General features: G+C 47.6%; 1 protein-coding gene across 4 annotated transcripts in view; it reads right to left on the bottom strand.

Annotated features, from left to right (window-relative positions):
* Window positions 1-2,798: 2,798 nt before the first annotated feature.
* The window catches only part of USP32 (ubiquitin specific peptidase 32), an 85,000-nt gene continuing 73,763 nt past the window's right edge, over window positions 2,799-14,035 (bottom strand). For all 4 annotated transcript variants that reach the window (XM_068154856.1, XM_068154857.1, XM_068154859.1 and 1 more), the window contains 9 exons: window positions 13,649-13,860; window positions 11,860-12,044; window positions 10,996-11,082; window positions 10,353-10,473; window positions 9,490-9,681; window positions 8,331-8,622; window positions 7,503-7,936; window positions 6,815-6,907; window positions 2,799-5,319 (listed from right to left, as the gene is read on the bottom strand). In XM_068154856.1, the coding sequence (XP_068010957.1) occupies window positions 5,146-5,319; window positions 6,815-6,907; window positions 7,503-7,936; window positions 8,331-8,622; window positions 9,490-9,681; window positions 10,353-10,473; window positions 10,996-11,082; window positions 11,860-12,044; window positions 13,649-13,860 (1,790 nt within the window). In that variant the 3' untranslated portion in view covers window positions 2,799-5,145. The remainder of the gene's footprint in view (window positions 5,320-6,814; window positions 6,908-7,502; window positions 7,937-8,330; window positions 8,623-9,489; window positions 9,682-10,352; window positions 10,474-10,995; window positions 11,083-11,859; window positions 12,045-13,648; window positions 13,861-14,035) is intronic.

Raw genomic sequence — 14,035 nt, 5'->3', positions numbered from 1 at the left:
AAATCCTACAATGGCTGAGGGTGGAAGGGACCTCAGAGTGCAACCTCCCCACCATGGGCAGGGACACCTCTCAGCTAGACTCAGCTGCTCAAAGCCTCATCCAGCCTGGCCTTCAATACCCCCAGGCAGGAGGCAGCCACAGCCTCCCTGGGCAGCCTGTGCCAGAGTCTCACCACCCTCCTACTGAAGAACTTCTTCCTCAGATCCAGTCCAAACTTTCTCTCCCTCAGCTTCAAACTACTCCCCCTTGTCCTGTCTCTAGACACCCTCATGAAAAGCCTCTCTGCAGCCTTCCTGCAGGATCCCTTCAAGTACTGGAAGGCAGCTCTAAGGTCCCCCTGGAGTCACTCACTGACTGCAGCAGCAACTGGCAATAGTCAGACATTTACCAAAGGCAGCCAGGTAGTGCTGGGACACATGGCTGGAGGAAAAGCAGGAGCACCATTCTGTCTGGGCCCCCTCCCCACCTCATCACCAGAACTCTGCAAACCACAGCAGTAAGTTTGTTGAGGAGGAAGGCAGCAGTCCTCAGGGAGAAGTTGGCTCTTTCCTCCACTTCACTGTTTGGGGTAACTTTAGCAGTGCAGTCTTCCATTTATGGCAGTCTTGACTCCACCACACCAGGGTCCTTGCAGGGTCACATTGCTTCCTGCAGAGACAGCCTGTCCCCTGAATGTGCCACAGAGGCAGGTAAAGGCTGGAAGGGAGGAGTTTTATTCCCCTGAGAGGACAAGGGGCTTTGTACATCCAAGGCCTCAAAAACGAGGCAATAAAAGAAGGCCTGAGGCACAAAGGCTGCTGATGGCAGCTGACTCCAGCCCTTAGACTCCTCTGTCCCTGTCTCAGCCCTGACTCAGCTCAGCACACCATTATGGATGCCAAAGAGGGGTAACAAACCCTGCAGCTGAGGGGAGGAAAGCTGCTCCGTCCTTGCCAGCTAAGGCTTCTGGGCAGCTTTTCCAGGCTCTTTTCTCCCACAGAAAACAGCAGCAGTGAGGCCAAGGAGGCTGGCAGGAAAGCTGGGCAGAGGCCAGGAAGCTCAGCTCAGCTTTCAGTCAGGGCTTGGTTGTATTTCCACAGCTCCTTTTCACGTGTGCTTTGTTTGTTGGGAAGAAGAGTTGAGAAGATGACAAAGTTGGGAATTGGGGTATTGAGTGGCTCAGCTGGGGGAAATGCAGGGCAGAGCTGCATGGTGGAAGGACTGGTTTCTAATTTTGTGCTGTGATGCAGATGGACAGATGGGAAACTAATCCTGAGAGCTGGATGCAATGTGCATTCATTTGCTTGCAGGCTGCTAAGCACGCCACTGTAGCCTGAGCAGGGCTGAAATCTGAGTTGTAGAATTACCTGTGACCAACTACATTACAAAAGAGTGAGCAAAACAGAGATAACCCTCCCCAAACTCTCCTCTTTGCCTCTGTCAGGTGGGCCCATTTCACAGGCTCTGGAGCCACAAGAGGCTGAACTAACAGGGGAGTGACTTCATCCTCTGCACTCAATCAGCACAGCTGCAGCACCGACATGCATGGCAATGGAACCCAAGGAAGAACAGTAGCATTAACAGCCACCATGATAAAAGGATCAACTCATCAGCTGTCACCAGCTGTCTTCCTCCAACCCAAGGAACTGTCACTGAATCCTCTCTGGAGATGGCACATGCTCCACAGATCTCCTTGTCAGTCATGCTGTGTTTCTAAGGCTAGGTTCAACCTTTGTCCACAGCACAATTTTCCTAAGAAAGGCAACAAGTGGCTCCAAGTGAAGGTGGAGAGCCAAGAGGCCCTGCCTTGGCCCCAGAGAGAGGCTGGCCCTTGTGGGAGTCACCCCTTGCACATGCAACCAAGTAGAGCAGACATCTCTTGAGAGAACGGGGCAGAGAAGAGAGAGGAAGCTACAGTGAAACAGCTCTTGGAAAGGAGGGTTTGGCAGCCCCATTGTGGCTGTCCCACACCAAGAAAGGCCAGGTACAGCTAAACAGACAGCAAACAAGAGTCTGCAGAACTACTCCAGCATCCCAGAGACAGCACAAAGGAAATAAACTGTCCATAAACTGTCCTCAGTCAAGACAGCACAGAGGGAAATCAAACAATGTGTCAGGATCTGAGTAAGAAGTACTGCCTGGAACAGCAGCTCCTAAAGCCTAGGGGTCAGGGTGCCATTAGGGTTAGGGCTGGGGGTTAGAATTGGGTTTAGGGTCAGGCTTAGAGTTGAGACTGTTCAGCCTAGAGAAAAGAAGACCTTAGAGCAGCCTGCCAGTACCTGCAGGGAGCTACAGGAGAGCTGGGGAGGGACTTTTTACAAGGGCTGGGAGTGATAGGGTAAGAAGGAATGGATTGAAACTTGAGGAGGGTAGGTTTAGATTGGAGATTAGGAAGAAATTCTTCAGTGTCAGTGGTGAGACACTGGAACAGGTTGCCCAGGGAGGGTGGGAATGTCCTCTCCCTGGAGGTGTTCAAGGCCAGGCCGGATGGGGCCTTGAGCAACCTGGGCTGGTGGAAGGTGTCCCTGCCCATGGCAGGGCAGTAAAGTCCCTTCCAACCCAAACCATTCTATGATTCTATTCTACTCTATGAACAGATCTGACCAGAACGTTCTCCAAGGGAAAACTAAAGCAACTCAAGCCCCAGACTTCCAAGAGCTGGGCCAGCTTGGGACTGAGAGCTGTGCTGGCCACGCTGCAAAGCGCTGCCCTGCGCTTCCCGACACGTTGCAATCTGCCGGCTGCCTCCCAGCTTCAGGAGAAGAGCTAAGACACCTGAAAGCAGGAGAAGAGCTATGAAGAACTCTCTGACAAGGGGTGACACTTCATCTGCATCCACAGTATTTAATTTGTTTGAATAATATAGTTACAGATAAACAGCTTCACTCCATATACAATTACCAATACCTTTTGTTTGCCTTTTAATACAGCTCATGTTCCAGTACAGCAACACTATTTTATTTACAAGGTCTTTATGTACATTAACATCTTTCTAAAGTCAGTGCATTGTCAATAAGGTTGGTTGTTTTTTTTTTCCTTTATACAATAATTTACAAAGTGAATGTAGTTAATAGTTAACTTAATAAAATTCACTGCTAGTTCATCAATTAATTTAATTTAAAAGGAAAAAGGAAACAATAAAGAAAATTAATTACAACCCCTGTAACAAACACAGAAGATCAAAGAACATTAGTAGATTGTGCTACCTGCTGAAATAAAACATCTGAAAGGAAATCAGTTTGAAAAATCTTTCACTTTTCCATGGAGTTGGCAAGGGGGAAGGAGGAGACAAATGGGGGTGGGGGGAAAAAAGGCTTCTAACCTAGCAACTCACACTTGCTTTCCTTCAGCCTCAATGGTTAGACCACTTCAAAGATAAAAAGACCATCTGGGGTAGGGAGCCACACTTGACAAGTGAGACAATACTTATTTTGGAGCTGACCTGCAGGCCTCAGAGAGGCACAACCTCCACCAGAGGCAGGGAGGATTTTGCCTGAGTCAAGGCAACCAGGTCAGCCGAGAGAGCTTCTTCAATGGTTAAAACTTGCATCTCTCTGGAAATGGCATTCGCTGCTAGGTTTGGCATTCGTGCACGCTGAAATGAAGCCAAACATCTGCTTCAGAGATCACCCAGTGTTAAGTATCAACTCTGTTAGGGCAGATAGAAAACCTAAAGAATTTGGAGGATGACACAGGACAAAATTAGTAAAGCTGCTTAGACTCAGCTGAGGAACAGAAGGCCAGAAGAGTGAAACTTCTCTCTTCGTTCAGATATGCAAACCATTTAACACTGAAAATGCTGAAAGAAAAGCCTGCTGAAAAATAAACCAAACCCAAACTTCCTGTTTTTGATTCTTCCTCCAGGCTCTGCTAAACCTCAGCCCAGCTTTTCCTTCATGCAATAAGCCTGCTGACTTTCAAAGAGCACGTTGCAAGGGCAGGGAAAGCAATCCTGCTTGAACTGCAAGTGGATGCAGAAATAAAGGAACTCAACGACAAATGAGGAAAAAACCATTGGAAAAGGCAACCAAATTGGGGGGAAACAAACCCAAAAACTCTGTTAAATCATGAAGCAGTAAAAAAAAAAACCAACCCAGAGAAAACTAACACAACAGAAAAAGCCTCTCCCGTGAATGCTACCATGACAGCCACAGCTTCTCGTTTGAAATACACAGTGGATAATTCACAGCCGTTCGCTCCCAGAGCCCTTAGGACAGCAAAACCAAACCCAGGGTTTTCAAAGTGCAAATTTAAACCAAAACCCAAACCCCACCACCAGCCAGGAAACAAACAAACAAACAAAGCTCAAGCATCTCTCCTTCCAAGAAGCTGGGAACAGTTTTGTGCAATGTGCACGTTTTTAAGACACCGTTGAGTGCAATCGCAAACTGACTCTCTTCGACCTGAAGCTCCTTCTCCGAGGCACCTCCCCAGGCAGGCGGAAAAAGCCACTCCTGAAACACGCTGCTCTGCACAGCCAACACGTGGAGAAAAACACAAAGGTAATGAACCCTTTGAGTGTCAGAACTGAGCCTCTTCTCACACTAGCATTTGGGTGGTGCTGCCAACGCACGGAAAGCAAGCGACCGACGCGCGCAGTAGTGGTGGCAAAACCGGAGACGTCTCTCGCTCTCCCATTCGTGCACTTCTCATCGTTCTCTCTGCTTTCCCTGTTTTGCCAATCAAATGCAATAAAACTGCAGGAAAAAGGAGGTAGCAATATCATGTTGTCCACGGACAACACTACAAAAAAATATCTTCTCTTTTTCTCTCCCCATTATCTTAAACCTAAAGAGAGCTGTTGGGGTTTGTTAGGACAGTTGGTAAACTCTACACTACGTCGTTTAGCTCTTCTCTGGACTACTGAATTTAGCTCTTATTTGGTCCTAGTTGGCTTTTCTCAAACCATTTGATTTAAAGGCCAATGGCAGTCTCAGCCTGATGTCTAACATCAGAAATGTTTAGAGCATGTAGTGAGATAACAGAAGGACAACAACAGAAAAATGACTATCCTCATATTAACTGCTATTTAATTAGGGTTTTCCTTGTTGTGCTTTCAGGTCACGGCGGGGACAACAACTACACTTGGGTTATCTGTTTCAGTGAGATGTTCACCAGGTGTCAGTGTCAGGATATTTTTTTTCCCTCAGGTTCTCAACCTCAGCTCACTGTAGGACACAGTACTTCTTGTAGTCTGACTCAAAATCCTCGTCCATGCTGCTCGTGTCTGCCATCTTCTTGCCGTCTATCTTTGGCAGAAATTGTGCATAGTCTACCCCCTGCTGCTCGTAGAAGAGAATGTAGGCAGAGTCGGTGTCGATTTCATCTGGATGCAGCTCCTGAGGGGAGAGAAAAGCCTGGGCTGGAAGGCACCACGGGACCATCCTGCTGCTGCCACCGAACCGAAAGCACACACAGCTGCCCCAGCAGCAGGGTTTGTAGCTGGCTGCTCACAAGAATCACACAGAGGGGACTCAGAACACACAGAGCTGCCCCAGCAGCAGGGTTTGTAGCTGGCTGCTCACAAGAATCACACAGAGGGGACTCAGAACACGCAGAACTGCCCCAGCAGCAGGGTTTGTACCTGGCTGCTCATAAGAATCACACAGAGGGGACTCAGAACACACAGAGCTGCCCCAGCAGCAGGGTTTGTACCTGGCTGCTCACAAGAATCACACAGACGGGACTCAGAACACACACAGCTGCCCCAGCAGCAGGATTTGTAGCTGGCTGCTCACAAGAATCACACAGAGGGGACTCAGAACACGCAGAACTGCCCCAGCAGCAGGGTTTGTACCTGGCTGCTCACAAGAATCACACAGAGGGGACTCAGAACACACAGAGCTGCCCCAGCAGCAGGGTTTGTACCTGGCTGCTCACAAGAATCACACAGAGGGTAACTGAACACACACACATACACAGAGCTGCCCCAGCAGCAGGGTTTGTAGCTGGCTGTTCTCAAGAAGGATCACAGTTAGGGGAGGTTTAGATTGGAAATGAGGAAAAATTTCTTTCCTGCAAGAGTGATCAGACACTGGAACAGGCTGCTCAGGGAGGTGGTGGAGTCACCATCCCTGGAGGTGTTCAAGAAACCTGTGGACACAGCACTGTGGTTTAAGGGCCATGGTGGTGTTGGGTTGAAGGTTGGACTGGAGGATCTTAGAGGCCTTGTCCAACCAAAACAATTCTGTGGCTCTGTTTTCTGTCTCTCTTACTGCAGTCATCAGGCTCCCTTATTTACTTGAAAAGTATGACAAATTTGAGTGCTAAGAGCAAATACTTAGAAATGTCAGAACTTAATTAGTCAGTAATTGGACACAAAACTGCCAGCATCATGAGAAAATATTCTGGGACTTCCATTTTTAGTGACTTTGCCATCTTTGTACAAAATGAGCATCTTTCCTTAGCCATGGCACAGGCTGATGAACAGATGTTGGGAAAAAAAATCTCATGAGGGGAAATGGTCTAAAAATGTGCCAGGGGAGGTTTGGGTTGGATGCTAGGAAAACAAATGTCTTGATGGCAAGAGTGGTCAGGCATGGGAACAGGCTGCCCAGGGAGCTGGGGGAGTCACCATCCCTGGAGGTGTTCAAGAAACCTATGGACAGGGTACTTGGGGACATGGTTTAATGGCCATGGTGGTGTTGGGTAGGAGGTTGGACTTAATCTTCTCCAACCTAAACAATTCTATGATTCTAGGATCATTCCAGTAACATTCTCCACACTCAGCCAGTGCAACTCATGAGGTGCTCCCGATTTCACAGCACAGTTCTCACCCAGTGCCAGGTGCTTTGGCCCTGGGTAAATGATCTGGTACAGAAAGAAAAGCTTTACCTTACAGCTACTGTCATTGTAGCAGTACCACTTGTTGTTGGGGTTTTTGGCATAAGTGACATAATGACCCCCTCCCATGATTCCTGAATGGCACTGAAGAAAACAAAGAAGAAAAGAAATTCTTGGGTCAAAACCTAGAACTCACAGAATAAATGCTTCACAAATTCACAATCTCTAAGTGAGTGACAACAGCTAGTGACAGTCTAGAATCTGGAGCTGACTGACTGTATAGACTCAAGCAGCAAAAGCATTATGCAGAGACACTTTTCAGGTGTGCTCAGCTTCATGGCAAATTAATGTGGCTGACAATGGCTCTGCTTTGCTCTCCTTCCCAACAGATCCCTGCTTGCTGTAATGAAAACTGTACAGTGAATGCATTTAGGCAAAGCAATGCCACACATAGGAGGCAACAGCCTCAAGCTGTGCCAGGGGAAGTTTAGGTTGGGTATTGGGAAGAATTTCTTCTCTGAAGGAGTGGTCAGGCATTGGAACAGGCTGCCCAGGGAAGTGGTGGAGTCACCAGCCCTGGAGGTGTTCAGGAAACGAGTAGATGTGGCACTCTGGGACGTGATGGCCTAGCGGCCATGGAGGTGTTGGGTAGAAGGTTGGCTGTGATCGCCTTAGAGGTCTTTTCCAACCTTAATGACTCTACAGATAGCTTCCCTGAGGAGAGCAGAAGCCAACTCACCGAGATTGCATATAGATTGTAGATGGGGTTGACACAGACTTCATCTCTTTGGTCGTCGGCAGTGTCGTCCTCGCTCTGGGTGTCCACCTGCCCGTTGACGCTGCCGTTGCTGTACGCGCTCTGCTCACAGAGGTATCCGTTGGCTAGAGTCGCCTCGCTGTCCTGAGCGGTGTAGAGTTCACCCTGGCTACCACTCAAAATCTGCCCTCTGCTGAGAGCATCCCCTTGGTCAGCAGCAAGCCTCTGCTCCTGCTCGGTACCGTTCTCCTTGCTCGCATCCAAATTCTCTTTGCTACTCGACAGTTTGTTTTTGCCCAGCTGCGGTAGCCGCAGACGCCCTTTGCCTCTCCCTAAAGTCCTTGGGCTACTGTTTGGGCTACTGTTTTTACTTGAAGGACAGCTGGTTCCACTTTTCCTCCCCAGAGATGGAGATGCTGAAAGAGAAGAGGCAGGGAGCACTCAGAGAAGTAAAACACACAGCCCAGATTTCCTTTTTTGCATGACCAAACACTAAGCCCCACTGCCCGACTGCAGCTAGTGAGCACTACCCAAAACCAGCTCTGCACACACCCCCAGCAGCTGGCACTTGAATCTTCCATGCAGGAGCACATCCCTCACTCAGCCCAGCCCACTTACTCCAGCAGTGCCAGTATCTGCTGTCACTTGGTGGTTCTGCAAGGGTAAAGCTTCACTAAGCTTTGCAGAACTAAAGCTTCAAAATAAATGCAGTGCTTTGGCCAAAGGAACATTCACACTTTGGTCATAATAACCTCTTTGCTCCCCTCCACAAGCCAGTACTGACTGGAATTTTCCCTGATGGTCACTCACCTTTGATGTTATTCAAGACAGCAGTGTTAAGGGAGGATGGACTCCTGTTCAGTGAATCTCCTTCTCCTGCTGTGTAAGTGATCTGCAGATCTACTTTCCTAGGCTCCCCTTGGAGAGTCCTCGGTTCAGGCAGGCTGTCGACCTGGAAGGTCAGCTGCTTCCTCTGGAGGTGACTGGGATCCCTTTGTACCAAAAAGGCACTTGGGTCAAAGTTTTCTCTGGGAAATTTCACAATTTTCTGGGATTTTATCCAGCGACCATTCACAAATTGAAATCTTTTCAGGTGAATGATCTAAGGAGGAACACATTAGAGAGAAGGGAAAGGAGGGGAATTAGATCACAGGAATGTTGCTGTTTAAAACCAGTTTTTTCCACAGAGCACACACATTTTGGATGCTCATGCAAACCAGGAACGTTGCTGTGTGTGGCAGTTTGGAGTTTAGGAGCAAGCTGGTGAAACATGGGACGAAGATTTTCGTGGGGAAAAGATGGCAAAGGTTGCTTCAATTCACTGATCAGCACCTACCAAACTGAAAAGCTACAAATGCAGGTGGTACCCAACAAGAGCATGTTAGCAGAAAGACCATGTGTAAATTCTGTGTCAGAAGAGATGACACTGCATGCAAGACACCAACAGGAAGGACTCAAAAGGATTTGAGGTTGGGTTTATTTGCCTGCGTGAAGCAAACTAAGTCAGTGGCCCCCCGAGACTGGAAGCAAAAGCAAATCTTACTCAGAAGGAGATGTTGGAACAGGTTGCCCAAGGAGATGGTGGAATCAAGACATCAAGAATCACAGAATGGCTCAGGTTGGAAGGGACTTTAGAGTCATCTACTCCAACCTCCTCCTTTGGGACACTTCTCAACTAGACTCAGCTGCTCAAGGCCTCATCCAACCCGGCCTTGAACACCCCCAGGAAGGAGGCAGCCACAACCTCCCTGGGCAACCCCTTCTCACCACCCTCACACTGAAGAACTTCTTCCATTTTGGAACAGGGTTAATGGCCATAGTGGTGCTGGGTTGATGGTTGGACTGGATGATCTCGGAGGTCTCTTCCAACCAAAGCAATTCTATGATTCTATCATCTGTAGCAATAAAAAATTGTGACCAAAGTACTTTTGGTTTTGTTGCTGTGGAAGAAAATGAGACAAGATCCTACCAATATAGGGGGAAGTCTCCAAAGATCCAGTTTTTTGGTGGCCAAACAATGGGTCTTGCACTTGGAACAGTAGTACATCTCATCCTCCCCCAGTTCTTCCTCACTGGTGAAGGCTCTCAGACAGCTGTCCAGATTGATGGGCTCTGCCTGAGCTCGGCGGCTTTGCTCAACACTCTCATGTTCTTCTACAATCTGAAGGGAGAGAAAACTCTGTCTGACTTGGAAAGAGACAAACTGCTCTGCTCAGAGTCACACAAACATCACCACCTAGTTATTTAGGATTAAAGCTAAAACTGGAAGCACTCTTCTAGCAGAAATGTGACTTCAGTCCTGAAGAGGTAGCCACAAACAGTGCACTGTCCTCCTTTTTGGGTGCTGCTTGCAAAGTCATCCAGAAAGCACAGGTTTAGAGATTCAGCTTTTAAGTCTCAACAGCTATTGTATTCTTCTGCATTCTCTTCTGTAATAGCTCTGCTAGAGGCTTACTTTGAGATATGCTTTGTTGCCTCAAAGAAGGAATAAGTTCACTCACATGCAGAGCTATAACACCAGTGCCATAAGCATGTATCTAGTGTGCTTAGAAAACATCAAATTCACCTATTTTGTAGTATATTGTGAGAGCTTGATCTAAAGTGACTCACAACAGCCAGAAAATGCACTGCTGTGGCCTCTTAACAGCTTCCCTTCCACATTTTGCTCATGTCAAGAGGTCTAACACTAAGACATTTAACACTGGTCAGTGGTGACTGATTTCAGTTTGACAGGAAGTGGACAAAAGGAGTATCAAACAATTCCAAAGTGGTGAAGTGTGCTGTGCTGCAGAGGGCTGAGCACACAAGCAGGGGTTTGTGTGGAGCTGTTACCCGTTCCTGGGAGGTCTGGTAGCGCAGGTGCAGTGCTGTTGGATCCCAGTCTACAGCAATGTAGGCGTTCCCAACACAAGCTCTGTCCTCCGTGCACTCAATTTTGCAGCCACGGCAAAATCTACATCCAGAGGTTAGGTGTGGTAAGGAAACTGATCAATAGCTGAGTTTTTACATCACCTCACACTCCAGTTCTGCTCCCCATTTTGTAACACATCCCCCCTGAGAGCTTCAGGCCTTGCCTTTGGTGTGGAAAAGAGTAATCTTCATAAAACAATGGTCAGTGCCACTTTGCTGGTTTACTACAGACCCTTAGAAACTGCAGCAGCTGGCTGAGCTCAACCATTTATAACGCTGACCAGGCCTACCTAGGCCACCAAAAAAAGCACAATTCTCTATCTCCACAAGTATTTGACAACCCTGGAACTACTGTATTTTATTTAGCTAGCTGTTAGAGACATTTATTCAGTGAGCAGATGGTCTGAATACCTTCCAGCAAGAGTCTGGAATTTCCTTTGTCTAGGGAAATCTCCATTTATGCTTCCAAGGTGAATTTCTCCTCATCCATTTCACAAACCTGTTACCATGGATTACATTTCTACTGTAAGGAATCACTTCCTTCAATCTAAAAAGGACAATTTACCTGTACCATGGACACCAAGCACAAGAATTTCCATCCTTCTGAACTACCCTCAGGGTGAATGGATACTGATACCCCATGGAATCATCGCTGGAACAGAAGAGAACACAAAACATAAGCACTTTCAGATGACCTCTTACCTTTCTTCACTAGACTTGCCTTAAAAAGTCAAGAAGAAAGCAGAAAACCCTCTCAGAACTGAAATTTTGATTAGGTGAAGCCATTAAAACAAGACCTGCCTAAATCTATCAGATATAATCAATTACCAACCAACTGGATGAGAACAGATCAGCTAAGCTGTGTAAAGCCAAGCTTGAGGTGCAGCTGGAAGGTGCACCGTGTGTAACTCTACTGAAAAAAGATTACCACTTATTTTTAGTCATTGCCATTATTAAATTGCAGGACTCTAAATGGCTTCCTCCAAAAATAAGCCACTAAATGGAACCTGCAGGAGGAAATCTGAGATAAAAGCACACACAATTGTTCTTCAAGCTGTTGACATCTAAAGCTTGATTCATGGAATGGGCTGGGTTGGAAGGGACCCTAAAGATCATCCAGTTCCAAGCCCCCTCCCATGAGCAGGGACACCTCCCACCAGCCCAGGTTGCTCAAGGCCTCATCCAACCTGGCCTTGGCCACCTCCAGGGAGGAGGAATCCACAACCTCCTTGGGCAACCTGTTCCAGTGTCTCACCACCCTCACTGGAAAGAATTTCTTTCTAATATCCAGTCTACATCTCCCCTCCTCAAGCTTCAGTCTACACCCTCTCATCCTATCACTACATTTAACTAGACATTAAAACACACACAGATCTTGTAAGCAAGTCTAAGGCACTGTGTTCTGTGAAGACTCAGATGCCAAACTCACCAGTCCTGTGCATGGTTACTAGCTTCCTGAGGTGGGAGAGGGCTGGCCAGCCTGGAAACCTGAATCCACACTGCATCATACAGGTCCTTCTTGCGTGTGTGGACCGTGCAGGGCACGATGAGTGGCATTCCAAAGAGACTGGGACGGTTCTTCTGAGATGAGAGGAAATACAGCTCTGTCCGCATCTGTGTGAGGGAAGCAAAGGAGCAGGCATCAAACCACCTCACCAGAGCCACTGGGAGGCTGCCCCTGGCACTCATTTCAGGCTTTGGCAGCTCTTCATAGAACAGTTTGGGCTGGAAGAGACCTTACAGACCATCCAGTTCCAAGCCCCCTACCATGGGCAGGGACACCTTCCACTAGGCCTCATCCAGCCTGGAATTTCATTCTACTAAAAGCACTCTCAGCATTTTCCCCCAACATCAAATACTGTGAGTTTTGATCATTGACTTGAAACCTTTTTGCTGTTTTAAGGTATTTTGGTGATGCTATGTGGGCATCAGACCACGTCAACATCAATCTGTGTTTCAACCATGTACAAGAGTTTATATTGTATGTGACTCATTGCTCTCTACAGCTCCCTGAAAGGAGGTTGCAGGGAGGTGGGGATGATCTCTTCTCTCTAGTGTCAGGTGATAGAACAAGAGGAAATGGCCTGAAATTGTGCCAGGGGAGATTTAGGTTGGCTAAAGAGTCAGGGATAGGAACAGGTTGCCCAGGGAGGTGGTGGAGGCCCCATCCCTGGAGGTGTACAAGAAAGGTGTGGGCAGGGCACTCTGGGACATGGTTTAGTAGCCACGGTGGTGGTCAGTCAATGGCTGGATTCAATGATCTTAGAGGTCTTTCCCAACTGAAACAATTCTGTGGTTTCTTCATTTTCCCACCACACTAATGTAGAAAAATGCACTTCATGATGCTCATCCCTGTCCCCAAATGCCCCCAACCCTAGGCAAGTATTATGCAAGTATCCCTTTCCATTGAGAAGGTTCTTGGCTATGAGAGGTGTGGATTCCTGGCATGGCTTCCAGAGACACCTTTTACTGTATACCTAACAGCTTGTAATGGCTCAAAAGCTCAGCTGCAGGACTCTGCAAAATCTGAATGAAAGTAAGAGTGGTGACAGTGGTTAACAGCCACTGCTTGGGAGAATAAAGAACAAAATACTTATATAAACACAGAGTAAGAAGGGAATTTAAATGACCTCCTGGCCCACATCCATCAGGCTCTAAATGTCAACAGACTGAAGCCTGGTCCCAGCCCACACAGAATGTGTGGCTATTTGAGGTGCTCAGTCACCCAGCTTTGACATTTAGAGTTCAGCTTAACCACAGATGCTCTTACAAGGAGCAGTTCATGCTCACAGAATGACCCAACAATGAACTACAGATCCTCCCTCTGCTCCCTGAAAGAAAGAAAAGGCTTTTCCACACAATGACAAAGAACTGCATCTCGAGCAGCAACTCTGATTGGGTATTTTTAATGCTCAATGAACCTGGAACATTTAATCAGGGAGTTAGTAGATGCCCAAGTATGCATCTCAGCATTACAGAGCTGGGAAGCATGCCAGAGCTGAGGGAAGGAAAACACCACCACATCAGACATGACTGACAAGAGTTGTGGTGCTGTGAGATCTGGGTGCTCACTTCAGAGGGAGATGTATTCCAGCTCCCTCCTCTTAAGAAACAAAGATTCACTTAGCACAGGCATATAAAAATGAAAAAATCCTCAGTGACTTCCTCTCAGAGTCTGTTCTTTGAGCAAGTCTCCAAGAGCTGCAAAGCCTGCTCACCATTTTCCTGTGGACTGCAATGATGTACCCCGTGCAGGGGCTGTCGGAGAGCGAGGGCAGGTGACCGTTGGGCGTCCAGCTGGTGTGGTTCCGCTCGGTCCCACATGGCACTACAGTATTTGGCATCCCATTTGGAATTAGAGTTGGCTTAGGAAGGTCCCCGTTCATCATTATGTTGGGTGTTCCATTAGCTGATGGCCCAGTGGAGACATCTGTAGGTAGACAGTCACATTTTCAGTACCTACAGTAACCAGACCGGAGCAGAGGACTTGAATCCTTCCCATTCTCTTTGATGCATTTCATGAAACCTTTTCTGCTATCCCCAAGACCAACAGCTGACCTTTTGTTTGCCTACAACTTTGCAAAGTCAGAGCATGCAAGAGAAAA

The sequence above is a fragment of the Melanerpes formicivorus genome, unplaced genomic scaffold (assembly GCF_026170545.1).
Source record: "Melanerpes formicivorus ecotype bairdi unplaced genomic scaffold, bMelFor1.0.p_v2 SCAF_29, whole genome shotgun sequence".
Lineage (NCBI taxonomy): Eukaryota > Metazoa > Chordata > Aves > Piciformes > Picidae > Melanerpes > Melanerpes formicivorus.
Note: the sequence above shows the minus strand (reverse complement) of the source record. Positions and strands in the feature narration are given on the sequence as shown.